The following is a 16,877-nucleotide window of genomic DNA, read 5'->3' as shown; positions in this document are numbered from 1 at the left end:
TTCTGAAGATGTGGCAGAGGGGTAACATATGTAAGGGATAATGTATAGCTACGAGGTCATTGTCGCAAAATAATTGACAGACACGGAGTTTAAAATACAGAGCCGCCTCGGCGAGGTGTTTTAAATGTCAGTGAAGGTCAATTATTTTGCGATGATGACCGAGTAGCTATACATTATCCCGCTTATTACATGGCTAACTTACTATACCTAATTCATTTTACAAAATCGACAAGACGAGATCAAATGCAGACGCAGTTGTTCTGTGGCTCTGTCAGCCCAAATAAAGTGATTATTATCGCCGGCAGCCCGGCAGGTGTGTCTAATTGCACTGAAACAGTGTCTGTGGGGCTTGATTGCGAACAGCTGCGCACAGCGGTCATTATTGTTCCACAGAGGTCCGTTATCGACTAATATCGGACCTCTGACGAGCACTATTGACCAATCACAACTTCACAAGCAAGCATTTCGGCGAATGTGAAAACGCCATGTAATAAAGAGGGGTAACATATAGAGGGAGAAGAGTATGGGACCAAGGACTGAGTCTTGGGGGACACCAGATGTAACGGGGAAAGAAGTTGAGGTATGACCGTCCATGGTAGTGAACCGCTGTCTGTCTGATAGATGGGAGTGAAATAGGTGGAGAGCTGAGCCTGTGATGCCAACTGTGTGTTCTAAACGGGAGAGTAAGATGTTGTGATCAATGGTGTCAAAAGCAGGGCGGTGGGCGGTGTTGGCTAAGATATGTTTTCGGATGTAAGTTCATGAAGAGGTTGCATTGGTCAGTGGATGCTGGGAGTGTGGCTGGTTTAACTGGTGCAATGAGAGTGTTGATGATGGTGCAAAACAGACCTGGGGTTGTTGCGGCCAGGGTTTCCGTTAGAAAAAATTGTTGCCGGCCTCAGTGTCCGGTAGATTTCAATCTACCGGTCAAATGAGAGAAATTCCGGTCAGAGTTTATTGAGCTTAAAAACAATTGATAGGCAAAAGAATGACAACAAAACAAAAGAATGACATCATCAAGGCATGTAGATTTATAATATTTTTACTTAAAACTAGACTACTTTTGCGTATAGTCATTATATTCCAAATAAAATAAGTCCCGAGACTCCGTGCTGCTGCCGACTTTAAATCAAATAGGTGTCTGTGGGCAGTCGCCCGACATTAATAAACAGCAGTCTGTTATAATCACATTTTTATGAGCTAACGAATTCCGTTATATTGGACATTTGTATTAATTATATCAAGCGAAGAACTGAGAAATTTGGCAGAGAGAGACGGCAACATTATCGTGGGTTTGCGTGACGACTCTCTCTCTCCACCTCCCAATGACTTATTTGCGAGAGTATGTCGATGCAGAGCAGCAGATTCAGCTGTTTTCTGGCTCTTTTCTGGCTCTATCTGGGGACCGCTCAGCAGCGCCCCCCACCCAACAGCTGAATTGCCAATGGCTGAATTGGAGTACTGCACTGTGCCGCTGCTGCTCCGGCTCTGCAGCTGCACATGCACTCGCAGACCCAGCACTAAGCTCTCGCTGACAACGTCGTTGTCATTATTAGAAGCAACGATGAAACAAATGTAATGATTGTTTCGTTCATCGCATAGGCTATTTAATTTTAGCCTATTTTAATACAATTCAAATAATCAAATTGTGCTTAGAGGGAATTATTTTCACCGGACATTAAGACCGGAGAGATTAAATATGTCGGACTTCAACAGATTTTGCCGGTCAAATACCGGTAATTACCGGCTAACGGAAACGCTGGTTGCGGCGTGTTTCAATCTGGGTGGAGTAGTATTGAGATCTGGCAGTTTGCAGGGCTTTACAATAGGACTGTTGGTGGGACTGATAGGCAAGGAGGTGGAGATTTGAACCAGTTTGCAACCATTTGCGTTCAAGCTGTCGGCCAGTTGTTTTTAAGGAACGCAGTTCAGGGGTATACCAGGGAGCAGAGCAGGAAAAGGAGACAGTACATGACTTTAGGGGGGCAGCTTTGTCTAGAATGGAGAGCGATGTGTTATACAGTTGAACAGCATGGTTGGGGGAGTGAGATTAAAGCACATTTACAGAGGAGGTGATGTCATTGCACAGAATGGGGAGATTAACAGCTTGTACATTGCGGAAAGTGAGTATGCGTTTACTGTTAGTCAGCGGTAGAGGAATAGACGGATTAAAACAAACGGCAAGTTGATCAGAGATTCCAAGTTCAGAGCTTGTGAGAGAAATAATAATAATACATACATTTTGTATAGCGCTTTTCCGAATGGTCAAAGACACCTTAGCAGTGGTTCCCAAACTGTGGGAACCACTGGTGGTTCATGAGGGTATTGCAGGTGGTCCGTGGAAAAAAAAGCTATAAATAAAATAGAAAATGTATATAATATAATTTTAATTTAAAATAAAATTTGTAAAACCGTTGTGTAATATAAAACATGGTATTATAGTTTGTTATTCTCTCAAATTAGGCTAATCATTATGGGTAAATAGTGGCGCTTGTGCGTGACAAGAGTTTTACCGATGCACCTGCACCTCTGCACTTACCCGCGTAAAAGAAGTGGCTCTGCTACCTAAATCTATTCACTCCTGCATCCACAGGGAGGCTCTAGCTGCTGCATCCACAGGGAGGCTCTAGCTGCTGCATCCACAGGGAGGCTCTAGCTGCTGCATCCACAGGGAGGCTCTAGCTGCTGCATCCACAGGGAGGCTCTAGCTGCTGCGTCCACAGGGAGGCTCTAGCTGCTGCGTCCACAGGGAGGCTCTAGCTGCTGCGTCCACAGGGAGGCCCTAGCTGCTGCATCCACAAGGAGGCTCTAGCTGCTGCATCCACAGGGAGGCTCTAGCTGCTGCGTCCACAGGGAGGCTCTAGCTGCTGCATCCACAGGGAGGCTCTAGCTGCTGCGTCCACAGGGAGGCTCTAGCTGCTGCATCCACAAGGAGGCTCTAGCTGCTGCATCCACAGGGAGGCCCTAGCTGCTGCGTCTACAGGGAGGCTCTAGCTGCTGCATCCACAAGGAGGCTCTAGCTGCTGCGTCCACAGGGAGGCCCTAGCTGCTGCATCCACAGGGAGGCCCTAGCTGCTGCATCGACAGGGAGGCTCTGCTAGGGCCTCCCTGTGCCTGCTGATCTCAAAACAGTTTTTGGACGAAGCGGTAAGAACTGTCAATTTTATCAAGGCCCGTCCATTGAATTCACCGTTGTTTGCAGCTTTATGCGATGAGATGGGCTGGCAGTGATCACCGGCAATTACTTCTCCACACCGAGGTCCGCTGGCTATCGAGAGGAAAGGTGCTAACTATCCATTCATATGGGATTAAATCGCACACTTTAGGATCCTCCATACCCCGGGGATATTTAGCATTTAACAATGTAACGTTAACAGGACCACGACAGTAGCTGATCCTGGGCCAGTTATAAACCACAGAACAGCCCATCCAGAACATTCCAACCATGTAATCTCCTCTTTCCAGATCACTTATCACAGAGACGACAAACATTTATTCAACTTGACGTTAGTACAACCAAAACAAAGCAACTCCCAACGTCCAGACTAAAGTCTAAAACACAGAGATTTATTTAGCACATTATAATGACACATTCAACAATTATCCAATTTCTAATAAATTCTATTGTTAATTTTCAACAGTGGCAAATTCAATTTCTAATAAATAGATAGAATAAATTAATGGTAAATAAACTATTGCTATGCACGTTGCCTGTATGGATGGAATAGAATTACAGATCTGTGTTGGAGATTTACATTTTGATGTGGTGTCATCATTAAACTTAATGTTAACCTTAATGGTGATATGGCACACTGGTTAACAAGAAAATGTTAACCCTTTCACTACCGCACTACAGACGGTTAACCCTTTCACTACCACACTAGACTGTTTGAAGGTTAACCCTTTCACTACCACACTACAGACGGTTAACCCTTTCACTCCCACACTACAGACGGTTTGAAAGTTAACCCTTTCACTACCACACTACAGACGGTTAACCCTTTCACTACCACACTACAGACTGTTTGAAGGTTAACCCTTTCACTACCACACTACAGACGGTTAAACCATCTGCAGTGTGGTAGTGAAATGGTTAACCTTCTGTATTCTCGCCGTGAAAGGGTTAACCATTTGGTAGTGTGTGGTAGTGAAAGGGTTAAAATGGCACTTGGTATCAAAAAGGTTGTTGACCCCTGGTTCTAGAATCTAGACACGTCTTGGGTTCAAGCTCTTCCCTGGTGACACAAGTCACTGAAACAGTCTCATAAGCTCTTCCCTGGCGACACAAGTCACTGAAACAGTCTCATAAGCTCTTCCCTGGCGACACAAGTCACTGAAACAGTCTCATAAGCTCTTCCCTGGCGACACAAGTCACTGAAACAGTCTCATAAGCTCTTCCCTGGCGACACAAGTCACTGAAACAGTCTCATAAGCTCTTCCCTGGCGACACAAGTCACTGAAACAGTCTCATAAGCTCTTCCCTGGCGACACAAGTCACTGAAACAGTCTCATAAGCTCTTCCCTGGCGACACAAGTCACTGAAACAGTCTCATAAGCTCTTCCCTGGCGACACAAGTCACTGAAACAGTCTCATAAGTTGTACTCTTTATTCCTGGTGCTTGGTCAGCGCCACACTCTAGGTTCTCTTCAACGCTTGGGTTATGTGGCCAAAGGGACAGTTTGTAGAGTAATACAGAACCCTTTGATTTACTAATATAGTTAATCCTAGCTGCTGGCGCTGATCCAGATAACTACCACCACAGAGGGGGGAGCTGAATTCCATTAGATAACGTTTAGTTAAGTGTTAAGTAGCTGAATGGTGAAAATGAAGGCTAAGACAACCCGCGAGAGAGATGTTGTTCAACATCTGGTTCAGGACCCAGTTATTTTGGAATAACCTAATTAGAATCTAAAATACATTTGTTATCTAATGGTAACAATAAATCTGCACTGTAATGTCATGCCGTTTGACTGAGTGGTTTTAAATGAAACCACTGGCTGTGTTGCAATGAGTAGTTTGACTTGATGGCGAAGAATGTGTGAATTGGTTATTTTGATCACATGTTAATCTGATCACATGTTATTCTGATCACATGTTAATCTGATCACATGTTATTCTGATCACATATTATTCTGATCACATGTTATTATGATTGCTGAGGGATGGTGGGTAGCCTTCCAGAATAGAATAGAATATGTAGTTTAAAACGGCTAAATGACCAGTCATAGAAAATAATGGAACCCTTACACTGAAGAACTAGGACTCTTTTTTACATTTCTTTGGACAGCTCATGTATTTGCAGTTGGTAAGTCGATCCAAATCACTGGGGAGTGTGAAAGTGCTATCACCAGAAGGTAGGGGTGTAACGGTACACAAAAACCACGGTACGGTACGTACCTCGGTTTTGAAGTCGAGGTTCGGTACGGGTTTTCGGTACAGTGGGGGAAAGTTTGGCTTTCCATGTTCCACTCAGGGGTGATGTAGTTTGCAGTAACTAATTGTACTTGTAGGGCTGTCAACAAATATTCTATATTGAAATTAATAATCGTTGTATATTTTTTTTTTAATAATAATAATTATATTAGATTGTGTAAAAAACAGCCCCCGGTGGGCGGTCGTTAGTGGTTAAAACATACCGTTGTATCCGTTCGGTACGGTACGGTACACACTGAAACGGTTCGGTACGGTACGGATACGTGTACCTTTACACCCCTACCAGAAGGTACTCGCCCTCCAATGTGTTTAACTATGAATGAACACAACACTCTAACTCACCATCTTTAGATAATAAAGTACTCAACCTCTACTGTCTTTAACTATGAATGAACACAACACTCTAACTCACCATCTTTAGATAATAAAGTACTCAACCTCTACTGTCTTTAACTATGAATGAACACAGCACTCTAACTCACCATCTTTAGATAATAAAGTACTCAACCTCTACTGTCTTTAACTATGAATGAACACAGCACTGTATCTTACCCATCTTTAGATAATAAAGTACTCAACCTCTACTGTCTTTAACTATGAATGAACACAGCACTCTTATCTTACCATCTTTAGATAATACAGTAGAACAACGGGAAGAACAACTGTAGAGGGAGAGATAGATGGATGAATGAGTTAATACCTTACATTCCCAACTGAGGATTATCAGTCACAAGTTATAGTGCTTTTCACTGGACTGCATTCTGGAGGCTGGGGCCTCTCTCTCTCTCTCTCTCTTCCTCTCCCCTCCTTTCTCTCTTTCTATCTCTATCCCTCTCTTTCTCTATCTCTCACCCTCTCTCGCTATCTCTCTCCCTCCCTCTATCCCTCTATCTCTTTCTCTCTGTCTTCTGTCTATCTATCTGCCCCCCCTCTCTCTCTGTCTCTTCTGTCTCTCACACACACACACACACACACACACACACACACACACACACACACACACACACACACACACAGGAAGTTGATATATCCTGCAGGCAGTATTCTCCTCTTCATCCTCAGTATTCTCCTCTTCATCCTCAGTCTCACTGGGAGCTGCAGTCACAATATACCAAGTGCACTTGATTTACAAATGTCCCCACAAGTGCTGTTAAACCAGAAGGCCAGGTCAGAACTGAGGACATGATGGACACAGATGAGATCTTCAGGACTGTCGCCTCATAGTCCAGTAATCGTCTGGTTTGCTCTTTTGTATTTTAATGTTTTTTCCCCATGCTGTATGAGTTATTAATAAGCACATCTCTGTTAAGCACCAGATTTAAAATGACAAGCACATCTCTGGTAAACACCAGATTTAGCTCTATTGTTTTAAGTCAAACATTGGACTGGAATACAGATGGTAAATATACAGACTGTATATTCTGAAGTTGGCCTAATTAAAAACCCTTGCAGCAGTATTCTAAACGTCAAAGAGGGACCATGTTTGAATGGAACGCCTACTATGACAGTTCATCTCTGGGTATCGAGGGCGTCGGTCTTCTGTGGTGGTGGGAGACGACAATAAGGTCGCCACCCAACACACCCTAAATAAAACAATTATATTTCAGTCGCAAACAATGGTCTTCCTGTGTGACATGGAATGTTTTGCAATGCTCTTTTCAAAACTCAATTCATTAGTATCTATTGGCAAACCACTTCACCACAGTCTGCAGTTGTATTTCATTATTTTAAATGTTCGATTGACTTTCTGTTTCTATATTGTTTTCTTTCTTTATTATGTGTTGTATTTCTCGACATCCTTGTGAGTGAGAGCCTCTCACTGAACCTTTGCGATTAAATGAAGATTAATTTAATTCATCCCAACATCACTAGCAGACGGCTAATGTTAGCTAAGTTAATGTTAACTAAGTTAGCGTTAGCTAAGTTAGCATTAGCTACGTTTACGTTAGCTAAGTTAGTATTTGCTAAGTTAGTGTTAGCTAACTGTCCTTTACTCTCATGCACTCTTCCTAATTAGTCCGGTGGCTTAGCACCAGATTTGAGAAGGATGTGGACGCGCCGGACAAAAGCACCAAATTTTCCCCACGTGTTCCTCATCATCATAGCTTTCATTTTGGGGTAGGGGCCACGTCATCATGATGGATTTCAAGATGGCTGACATGTAAAATCAAGGTTCTGCCCATTAATAAATATCTTGGTCCATAGCGCACTCAATATTTGAGCGAACACAACGGTATTTGTATCCCTGTAAACTAGAGAAGCTAAGCTTTCCATTGGTATCATTTTCATTAAACCCAACTGTTGGGAAGGGGGTTTTAATAGGCAATGATTCAAAATGATGTTAAATTTTCGCCTAGAAAAAACTGCCATGCTCATCTTCCAAAAGGTCCCTTGGCTGTTCACATGAATATATCAGAGTGAACATTGGTTTTATAGGTACCCACAAGCCTCTTCTTTCCAGACATACCCACTTTGTCCAACTTGCATGCTATTTGGGGCAATAATCAATCAGGTTTGTTCATGTGGTACAAATGTGTCGAACATTCTAACAACTGCCAAAAATGTGAATGTTGGGTTAGGGTTTGTTGTTAGAATGTTGAACATAGAAGATACATTTTGGTGTCAAACTATACATTTTATGGGTCAATAAATGTGTTAATGCTATGAAGAATGTCACCAGATGAATATTTGTACCATTCTAACGACATATTTACATAATTTTTTACTTGTTTAACAGTCAGACATGCATGAATCGAATAGACATTTTATTAGGATCACTCGTTATATTTATTATTATTATCATAACTCTCCGTATAGGCGTATTTAACTGTTATGGAGATATTTTTGCGGGTCTTGTGCAGTGGTCTCGTGCCCGCGAAAATATCAGAATGTTTCATAAAAATTCCCGCAGTATACTGGCCAGCTCTCAGTGCGCGTCTTGTGACAGCTGTCGTGGCTTAGCGCAGCCAGAGGACAGCGCGATAAGGGACATGTTTAAAAAGGCAAAACATAATATAACAGGTAAGTCAAGTGTCATTACTTTAGTTATCAAAGGTGGAATCTCTGGACATAAGCAATAGGGATGGGTACTGTTCACATTTGAACTGATACGGTACCGGTACCTGTGAATCGATACCGGTACCCAACGGTACCCTTTTTCGGTACTTTAGTCTCTAAAAATGTAATCTACCTACCTCAGTCGTGAAAAACATCCTTCCCAGCCCTTCCCAGAGACAGTCGCATTTCTCTCCTCTCCCCAGGCTCCTCAAGGCCGTTCCTACCGCCGCCTCTACTGCTCCATGGAGCCCGACGCTGCTATGCTCTGCTTCGTGCCGGTTGCCGGACTATACTCAAATCAATTCTAAATGGATCTAATCAGTGGATTGCATATTTTCTTCAAGAAGCAGAATAAGGCTAACCCTCTCTGCCTATTGGGACATCATAATCGGGCTACCAACTTGAAGACGTGGTCATTTTTGGATTATCGAAGCTTTTGGACTGCAATAAGAAGATTTTGGATCTGTTTACCGCGCACAGGACCTACCAAAATGAACTGATTAAGACACTTGGACACTTGGACTAATAATGCATTCAGTCATTTGGACGGAGTTGTTAAAACTCACTCCACTCAAATCAATAGAGTTATATTTCACTCTATTCAAATCAAATTTAAAGTGACATGGCTGGGATAAATGTGCCAGTCACTCAGCCAAAACAAATTCCTGGACCAAGGTCGAACCAGAGAGCTGCTGGAGTCGAAGGCCCTCTGGGAGATAAGAGTGGCAAGCGGCTTCCCCCCACTCCCAATCCCTACCCAATCCCCCCTCCCGCGTGTACGCCTGGTGCCTATGACGGCAGCCAACTAGTATGCGTGCTGGAGGGGGGGGCCTAAGACTGTTTCATCACCAAAGTCCTATCCCCAGTCCATGCCCCCTCCCTCTGGACAATCTTTTCCACCCTCCCTCCCGCCACCTGGCGCGACAACACTTTGTTTCAGACACTTTGTTGTTGTTGCAGCCGACTATCGCATATGGCGTCTCAGGCATTCTGTAGATGACATGTGTCAACAAATGTACATGTCTGTGTGAATTTATGTTGTGCCGTTGTTACTGTAAAAATGTAATGATTGTAATATGTTGTTATTAATGAGACAATGAGCTGTATGTGTGTGTCACTGTAATTTCCCCAAGGGGATTAATAAAGGAACAACAACACCATCATCAAATTTGCTGATGACACAGTAGTGGTGGGCCTGATCTCTGCCAACGACGAAAGGGCCTACCTGGAAGAGGTAGAGAACCTGTCACAGTGGTGTCAGGAGAACTGCCTCTCCCTGAACGTCAGCAAAACAAAAGAGATGATTGTGGACTTCAGGAGGTCGGGGGTCAAGGACTACAGCCCCCTCAGCATCGACGGGGCACCGGTTGAGAGAGTGAACAGTTTCAAGTACCTCGGAGCCCACATATCCGAGGACTTGACATGGACCACACACATTGACAGTGTTGTGAAGAAGGCACGACAACGCCTCTACTTCCTCAGGCGCCTAAGGAAGTTCCAAGTCAGTCAGAAGATCCTTAGGAACTTCTACTCATGTACAATAGAGAGCATCCTGACCGGCAACATCACCTCCTGGTTTGGGAATAGCACTGCACAAGACCGTAGCAGACTACAAAGAGTGACACGTTCAGCCGAACGCACAATTGGAGGGGGGCTTCCCACCCTCCAGAACATTTACAACAAGCGGTGCAAGGGGAAGGCTAAGAGAATTATTAAGGACTCGAGCCACCCGAACAACTGCCTCTTTGAACTGCTGCGGTCAGGCAAGCGATACCGGAGTCTTAAGGCGAGCACAGAAAGACTCAGAAGAAGCTTCTATCCCCAGGCCATCAGGCTGCTAAACGAACAATAATCACTATGCAACAACCATCAAATGCACACAGCACACACACCCACACGCACACACTCACTCAAACAAACAACACACTGCAGCACCCACTCTCCACACTTTAGATCACACAAACACACTTACACTTTATATTTATTGATAAAGGATTTGCACTACAACTCGTACACCTACTGTGAATTGTACCTAAATTGCACTTCGTCCCATTTCTCCATTTCTGCCTTGCACTATATAGTATTGTATATTAGTACACTGCACAGTATTGTATATTGTATGGTAACTACGTCTATTCTGCATCGAACATTGTACATATGTCTAAACTGAACACTGTGACCTCATTTTTTTTACTTCTAATTTTACTATGTTATTTTATTTCATACTTATCTTGTCTTGCACAGTCTCTGGAGCGCAACAGTAAGAAGCATTTTGTATAAAAGTATTCTGTACTTCTGTATGACAACTATTAAAGAAACTTGAAACTTGAACTTGAAACTTATCTTATCTTAAAAAGAAAAAAAATCCAAACTTCAAATAACTACACTTTCGACCGTTTTCGGCTTGCCATTGCCCCGACTGCTTTGTTGTTGAATCAAGTCGAATCCTAGGTAAGCGTATTGTAGAGGAGCCAAAGCTATATATTTAGGTTATTGTATTATATGAATGTTTATGTTTATTTTTATGACCTTACATTGAAACTGCATTAACACTTTCTTCACCAGGCTTATGTACATCATTATACCATCCTCTGCCAGCTCTATTTGTCTATGGAGAAGTTCCCCTTCTTTGCAGGGCTATAACTTTTTAAATTGTATTGCTAAATTGACATTACTATGGCCCATTCAACGTCAATTATCTATCGTTCAGGACGTAGGAACGTTATACTTTTTCATTCACATATTTATACTAAAATACGATCTAAAGTATAAATATGTTTTTATCGTTTTCTGCAGCATTCTCCAGAACGTGATTTATAGCCCTAAATGCATTATATTGATGATCAAATACAGTTTGATAGCGATCTGCGAGAGATAAAAAATTTAAAATGGACGTGCTTCTAGAAGTTACTACTTATCATCTGATGTTGACCGGATGGGGGGGGGGGGGGTCGTTTATAATTCCGTGGCCAACGTTAGATGATTAATCTAGTGTGGGTGATATGATCATTAGAGCAGTTTGTATCGAACACGGTAAAAAAAAACGCTGAAACTCACCGCAGCTTCCTCGTAGCGTTGGGTGATGAGCGTGGAGCAAAAATATTCCTATTATGGGATGTTGAAATATGCGATCCATCTCCAGGTTGTATAATAGTATATACGTCCAAATCATGTTGTTTATCGAGTTATTGTGTCGCGCTCGAGTCCCGGCACCTATAGCGAGTGATCGGACCGAATTTGGATGAGCACCAGTTTCCGTTTCCGGTTTGGGCGATCCGCCGATCGGCCACCAGATGGCGCTCTTGAACCATTGGAGAGTTGAGAGGGGATCAACAGTAGATCTCAAGTCTCCGGGGGAGAAATATGATTGCGATCACAGATTTTTGAAATATTGATCTCAATGACGTGTTACGGCGTCATTGGCAGAATTAGCATGGCGGGGAATGACGAGTTTAGGCGTCCTTGGCAGAGAAAGTGTTAATATTGATTGGATTTAGATAAAGTCATTGAACCGTATTATTTGTCATAATAGAACCTTCTAGAACATTTGTGATGTCACAGTATGATGGCATAGTCAAACATTCTAGAACATTTGTGATGGCACAGTATGATGTCATAATGGAACATTCTAGAGCATTCGTGATGTCACAGTATGATGTCATAATCAAACATTTTAGAACATTTGTGTATCTATATATATTCAACAATTCTCTCAGAAGAGGTCAGTGTGCATCTTGAAACAGTGCTGAGCAGTACTGAACAAACGGATAGACTAAACAACATAGATTGAAGCCTGCATTTCTAGACCAGGGTGCCTTGCCTACCGCTTTGCTGTTTATTTTTACGGCTTTCAGGTGAAGAGGAATTTTCATGTGTCGAGTCGGCGGTGATTTTGGAGACTGGGAAAATACAGTTTTCTTACCTTGTAGTAGTGACGTGAATATTTAGGAAAATAGCTTTAGGATCACTTCTGTAAAGAAAGACTTCGCTGTGGAAGAGAAATAAACCATTTGGATATCTTTGTTTTACACCGGAGCGGCTGTGGACCTTATTTTTCTTTATCAACGAACGTACTACTCACGAGTAAGCAACTTTAACCAGTAGAGTGGAATGTCGGCCCTGATACGTATATTGTGCGTGTGAACGTTGACATGAAAATAAAAAAGGTAAAAAAAATTATATTTAAGTGCACTTTTTTTTTCTTTTTTCGGTATCATGTGAATCGATACTCTGTAGTACCGACGTGTTTTGGTAAGTACCTTTTAAAAGTACCGAATTCGGTACCCATCCCTAATAAGCAATGACGTTATAGTTTAAAGCTAAACTATACGTTTTTCTCTTGTTAGAAGAGGGATAACTTCTTCAGTTAGATTTGATTTGATCTTTATTTATCTTGAACATTTTCAACCATAAACACACATTTGTAATAACAAAAAATTTATAAAAACGAAATAAAATACAAATACATTTAAATATATCTTCCTATGGAGGGAATAATCAACATAGCTCAAGACAAATGGTTTTGTTCGAGAAGGGACAGAAAGAAGCAAAGCTTATCTGGTCCTGCCCCTTACAATATCATATTAATATGTAATAAGTTATCTATCAATACATAGTTAAAGCCCAACCTCCAGGTTAAACCCTACTCTGCAATTATGGGTAGTTTACATCATTGGTATCTAATTTAATTATTTATTTATTTCCATTTGACGCCGGAAATTTCACTCAGAAATGGTTAAAAAGGTCCACGCACGAATAACATGCACAAGCAAATCTAAAAGCTTATCAGACGCTAGCACGGCCGTGACGTCACTTCAGGAGCACGGCCGTGACGTCACTTCAGGAAACGTATGCCTTATGCCCGTCCGGGTCATAGTACTACTCGATATATGGCGCTGGCTAACGTTAGCATTATGTCTACTGTCGTGAACCATTTGAGATCGGGGCATGTAGAGGAGTTTGGGGAACGAGTAAAATCATGTGCAGGTCCTCTTCTCAGACCTGTGTGGCAAAGCACTGCACACGCATCATGCAAGCTACACGTCGCTGCATGTTGATCAATGGTGGCCCACTCGGTGCATCACAGTGGGCTACTATTGTGCTAACAACAATCGCGGTGTCCGGCTTGTCGGCCGGCATGAGTGCTCGATTTGGGGTGGTTCTCTGGGGTGATTGTGTTGGGCAGACAAAATGTTTGATAAAAACGCTAAAACTGGGTCAATTTCAATACTTTTTTTTCCCCTTCTTCATGAAAGTCACCGTTGGCCTAGTCCACATTGTTTATTGAACAAAAATACAACATGAAGGTTGGCCTTTAACTAACGGAATAGATAGTTAACTAATCAAAGTATCGGGGCGGCTAGGTGGTGTAGTGGGCAAGGCACTCGCCACCAGTGTGGAGACGCTAGGATTCGCGTGTTCGAATCCAGCTCTCCACATTGTTTTCAGTTTAGCTGGTCGTCCGCAGTAATACACATTGGCCGTATTACGGGGAGGGAAAACTGAAGGGTGGGGATCGAACGTTGTGAACAAGCGACTCCTACAAGTCGGTTGGTGCGCCTGCGCAGTAGAATCAGGAAGTGTCGGGGGCAGCGTGAGCCTCCCACGCGTTACTCCTCGACACTGAGAGATCGAGCTGCGCAGGTGAAAAGATGCGACTGCTGTTACCTCAAGTACCGGAGGGGACTTGTGCTATGTATGACTTAGTCCACATTGCAGCCGGCTTGTGGGAGGCAAGAAACAGCGTTCGTGACAGGGGAGGGTTGAATTGGATGATACGAAATTGGGATGGGAGAAAATATAGAAAAATGGGAGAAAAAGTGGATAAAAAAAAAACTAATCAAAGTATCAGAATGTTTATAGAAATTCCTGCGGGCCATCCTCTCCTCAGTCACGACTCATGAGAGCACTCGCAAATTATGCTGCATGCATGCATATCATTGTCAAATGGTGCGCGTCTCGAGTCGTGCCACTGTCGGTCGCTTGGTTGACAGTGGCACGCACGAGACCACTGCACAAGACCTGTGAAAATATCAGAATGTTTCATACAAATTTCCGCGGTGGCCATACTCGGTGCACGTCTCATGACAGCTGTTGGTGGCCAAACGACCAGGATGTTCTTCATAGCATTAACACATTTATTGACCCATAAAATGTGTAGTTTGACACCAAAATTGATCTTCTATGTTCAACATTCTAACAACAAACCCTAACCCAATGTTCGACACATTTGTACCAAATGCACAAACCTGTGCTTGATTATTGCCCCAAATAGCATGCAAGTTGGACAAAGTGGGTATGTCTGGAAAGAAGAGGCTTGTTGTGGGTACCTATAAAACCAACCAATGTTCACTCTGATATATTCATGTGAACTGCCAAGGGACCTTTTGGAAGATGAGCATGGCAGTTTTCTCCAGGTCGAAAATTTTACAATTTTTAATCATTGCCTATTAAAACCCCCTTCCCAACAGTTGGGCTTAATGAAAATGGTACCAATGGAAAGCTTAGCTCTAGTTTACAGGGATACCAATACCTTTGTGTTCGCTCAAATATTGAGTGCGCTATGGACCAAGATATTTATTAATGGGCAGAACCTTGATTTTACATGGCGGCCATCATGAAATCCATCATGATGACGTGGCCCCTACCCCAAAATGAAAGCTATGGTGATGGGGAACACGTGGAAAAAATTGTGTGCTTCCAAATTTTTTTGCTAAGCCACCGTACTAAATATACTAACATACACTCAACACTGCAGCACTCAAGTTTGAACACTTTGACGAACATTGTTACTCAGCCGAGAGAGTTGTACCCTTCCTGCTGACTTGTCCTACAGAACTTGTAAGTCGCTTTGGATAAAAGCGTTCAGCTAAATGTTACTTAAAATGCAAATGTAACTGACTGTCTGTGTGTCTGTGTGTGTACAGGTCCCCAGTCATGCCGCTGTTTGGAAAGTCTCATAAGTCTCCTGTGGACATCGTCAAAACTCTGAAGGACAACCTGGCCATACTGATCAAACAGGACAAGAAGACAGACAAGGTAAGACCGAGACAGACGGACAGAAAGTGAGAGACACACGGTGAAAGAGAGCCATAGAGACGGAGAGAAAAAGAGACAAACGGAGAGGGAGAGAGACTGTCACAGATGAACAAGGTGTGTGTGTGTGTGTGTGTGTGTGTGTGTGTGTGTCTTGACAGGTCAGTGTCAATGAAAGACAGGAGCAGACTGGACCGGCTACTCCCTATTTTCACACCCCTCTGACACACACACAGACACACACACAGACACACACACACACACACACACACACACACACACACACACACACACACACACACACATACACAGTTATGACTGGGTGTTAAACTAAAATCTTACAACCTGGTTTTGCTCATAATTGGGTACGTTAGGTAAATGCTTTGCTCCAGTGACGGTTTCATTCTGTGCCCTTTTTTCATTCAACTGAATGTACAGCAAGTCAAGTCAAGTCAAGTCAAGAGTCACTTTATTGGCGACTCCCGGAGTCAGCATTGCCTGGGGCTTGGAGCCGGTCGTCATACTAATTTGTTTGGCTGGGTTAGGGGGAGGGAAGCCGTGGGTGGTAATCTGGCGTTGTGGAGGACAGCGACACCTATAGGTCAGGTCTGGGCGCCTGCTCAGCGAAAGGCAGGAAGTGGTGAAGGCAGCGTGACCTCCCACGCGACGCGTTACACTTCACCAATGAGAGTCCTCGCTGCCAGGTGAAATGAGAGCCGCTGGCTGTCTCCACATGTGTCGGAGGAAGCATGCGGTAGACTTCATGGTTCCCTTGTACCGACCAGTAGGGGGAACATGCGCACAACGACCAGGTAGGGGAGGGGGGGAATTGGCATAACGACTAAATTGGGGGGGAAAGCACAGAAAAAGGCAGAGAAAAAGAGGATTAAAAAAAAATAAAAAATCACTTTATTGTCCCATCAGCTGGGAAATTTGTCTTGAGCTTACACCCACACTACAGCCACAGACACATACAGACATGATGCAACTGACTCCAAACAGAGGAGATAAACAATATTAAAAAATACAATAAAGTACCTGCACAGCAGGATGTCTGGCAACACCATAGTAATAGTATCTATAATATAACGACCAAATATCGGTTATTCGATAATTGCCGGCCATTTATCTGGCACTATTTAAAAGTTTAACTGAGATCGGGATAAAGGAGTTTTTAAACCCGTTTAGTCTAGAGCGTGGAACTCTAAACCTCCTCCCAGAGGGCAGTAGCTCATACTCTGCATGTAAGACATGGGAGGGGTTCGAGACAATTCTATTGGCTTGAGTAGCCTGTTCAAAAATAGACTGCAGGGATGGGTGACCTTTCACCCCTATGATCTTCCATGCAGTC

At 43.1% G+C, this 16,877-nt stretch overlaps 1 protein-coding gene across 1 annotated transcript in view; it reads left to right on the top strand.

Moving 5' to 3' along the window:
• Positions 1 to 16,877, top strand: part of cab39l (calcium binding protein 39-like) — a 72,993-nt gene that overhangs the window by 25,437 nt on the left and 30,679 nt on the right. Inside the window, exon 2 of the mRNA XM_084316014.1 lies at positions 15,418 to 15,529. Coding sequence (XP_084172140.1) covers positions 15,428 to 15,529 — 102 coding nt within the window. The 5' untranslated portion in view covers positions 15,418 to 15,427. The remainder of the gene's footprint in view (positions 1 to 15,417; positions 15,530 to 16,877) is intronic.

Source organism: Notolepis coatsorum (assembly GCF_963971535.1).
Source record: "Notolepis coatsorum genome assembly, chromosome: 1".
NCBI lineage: Eukaryota > Metazoa > Chordata > Actinopteri > Aulopiformes > Paralepididae > Notolepis > Notolepis coatsorum.
This window is presented reverse-complemented; position numbering and strand designations above follow the sequence as displayed.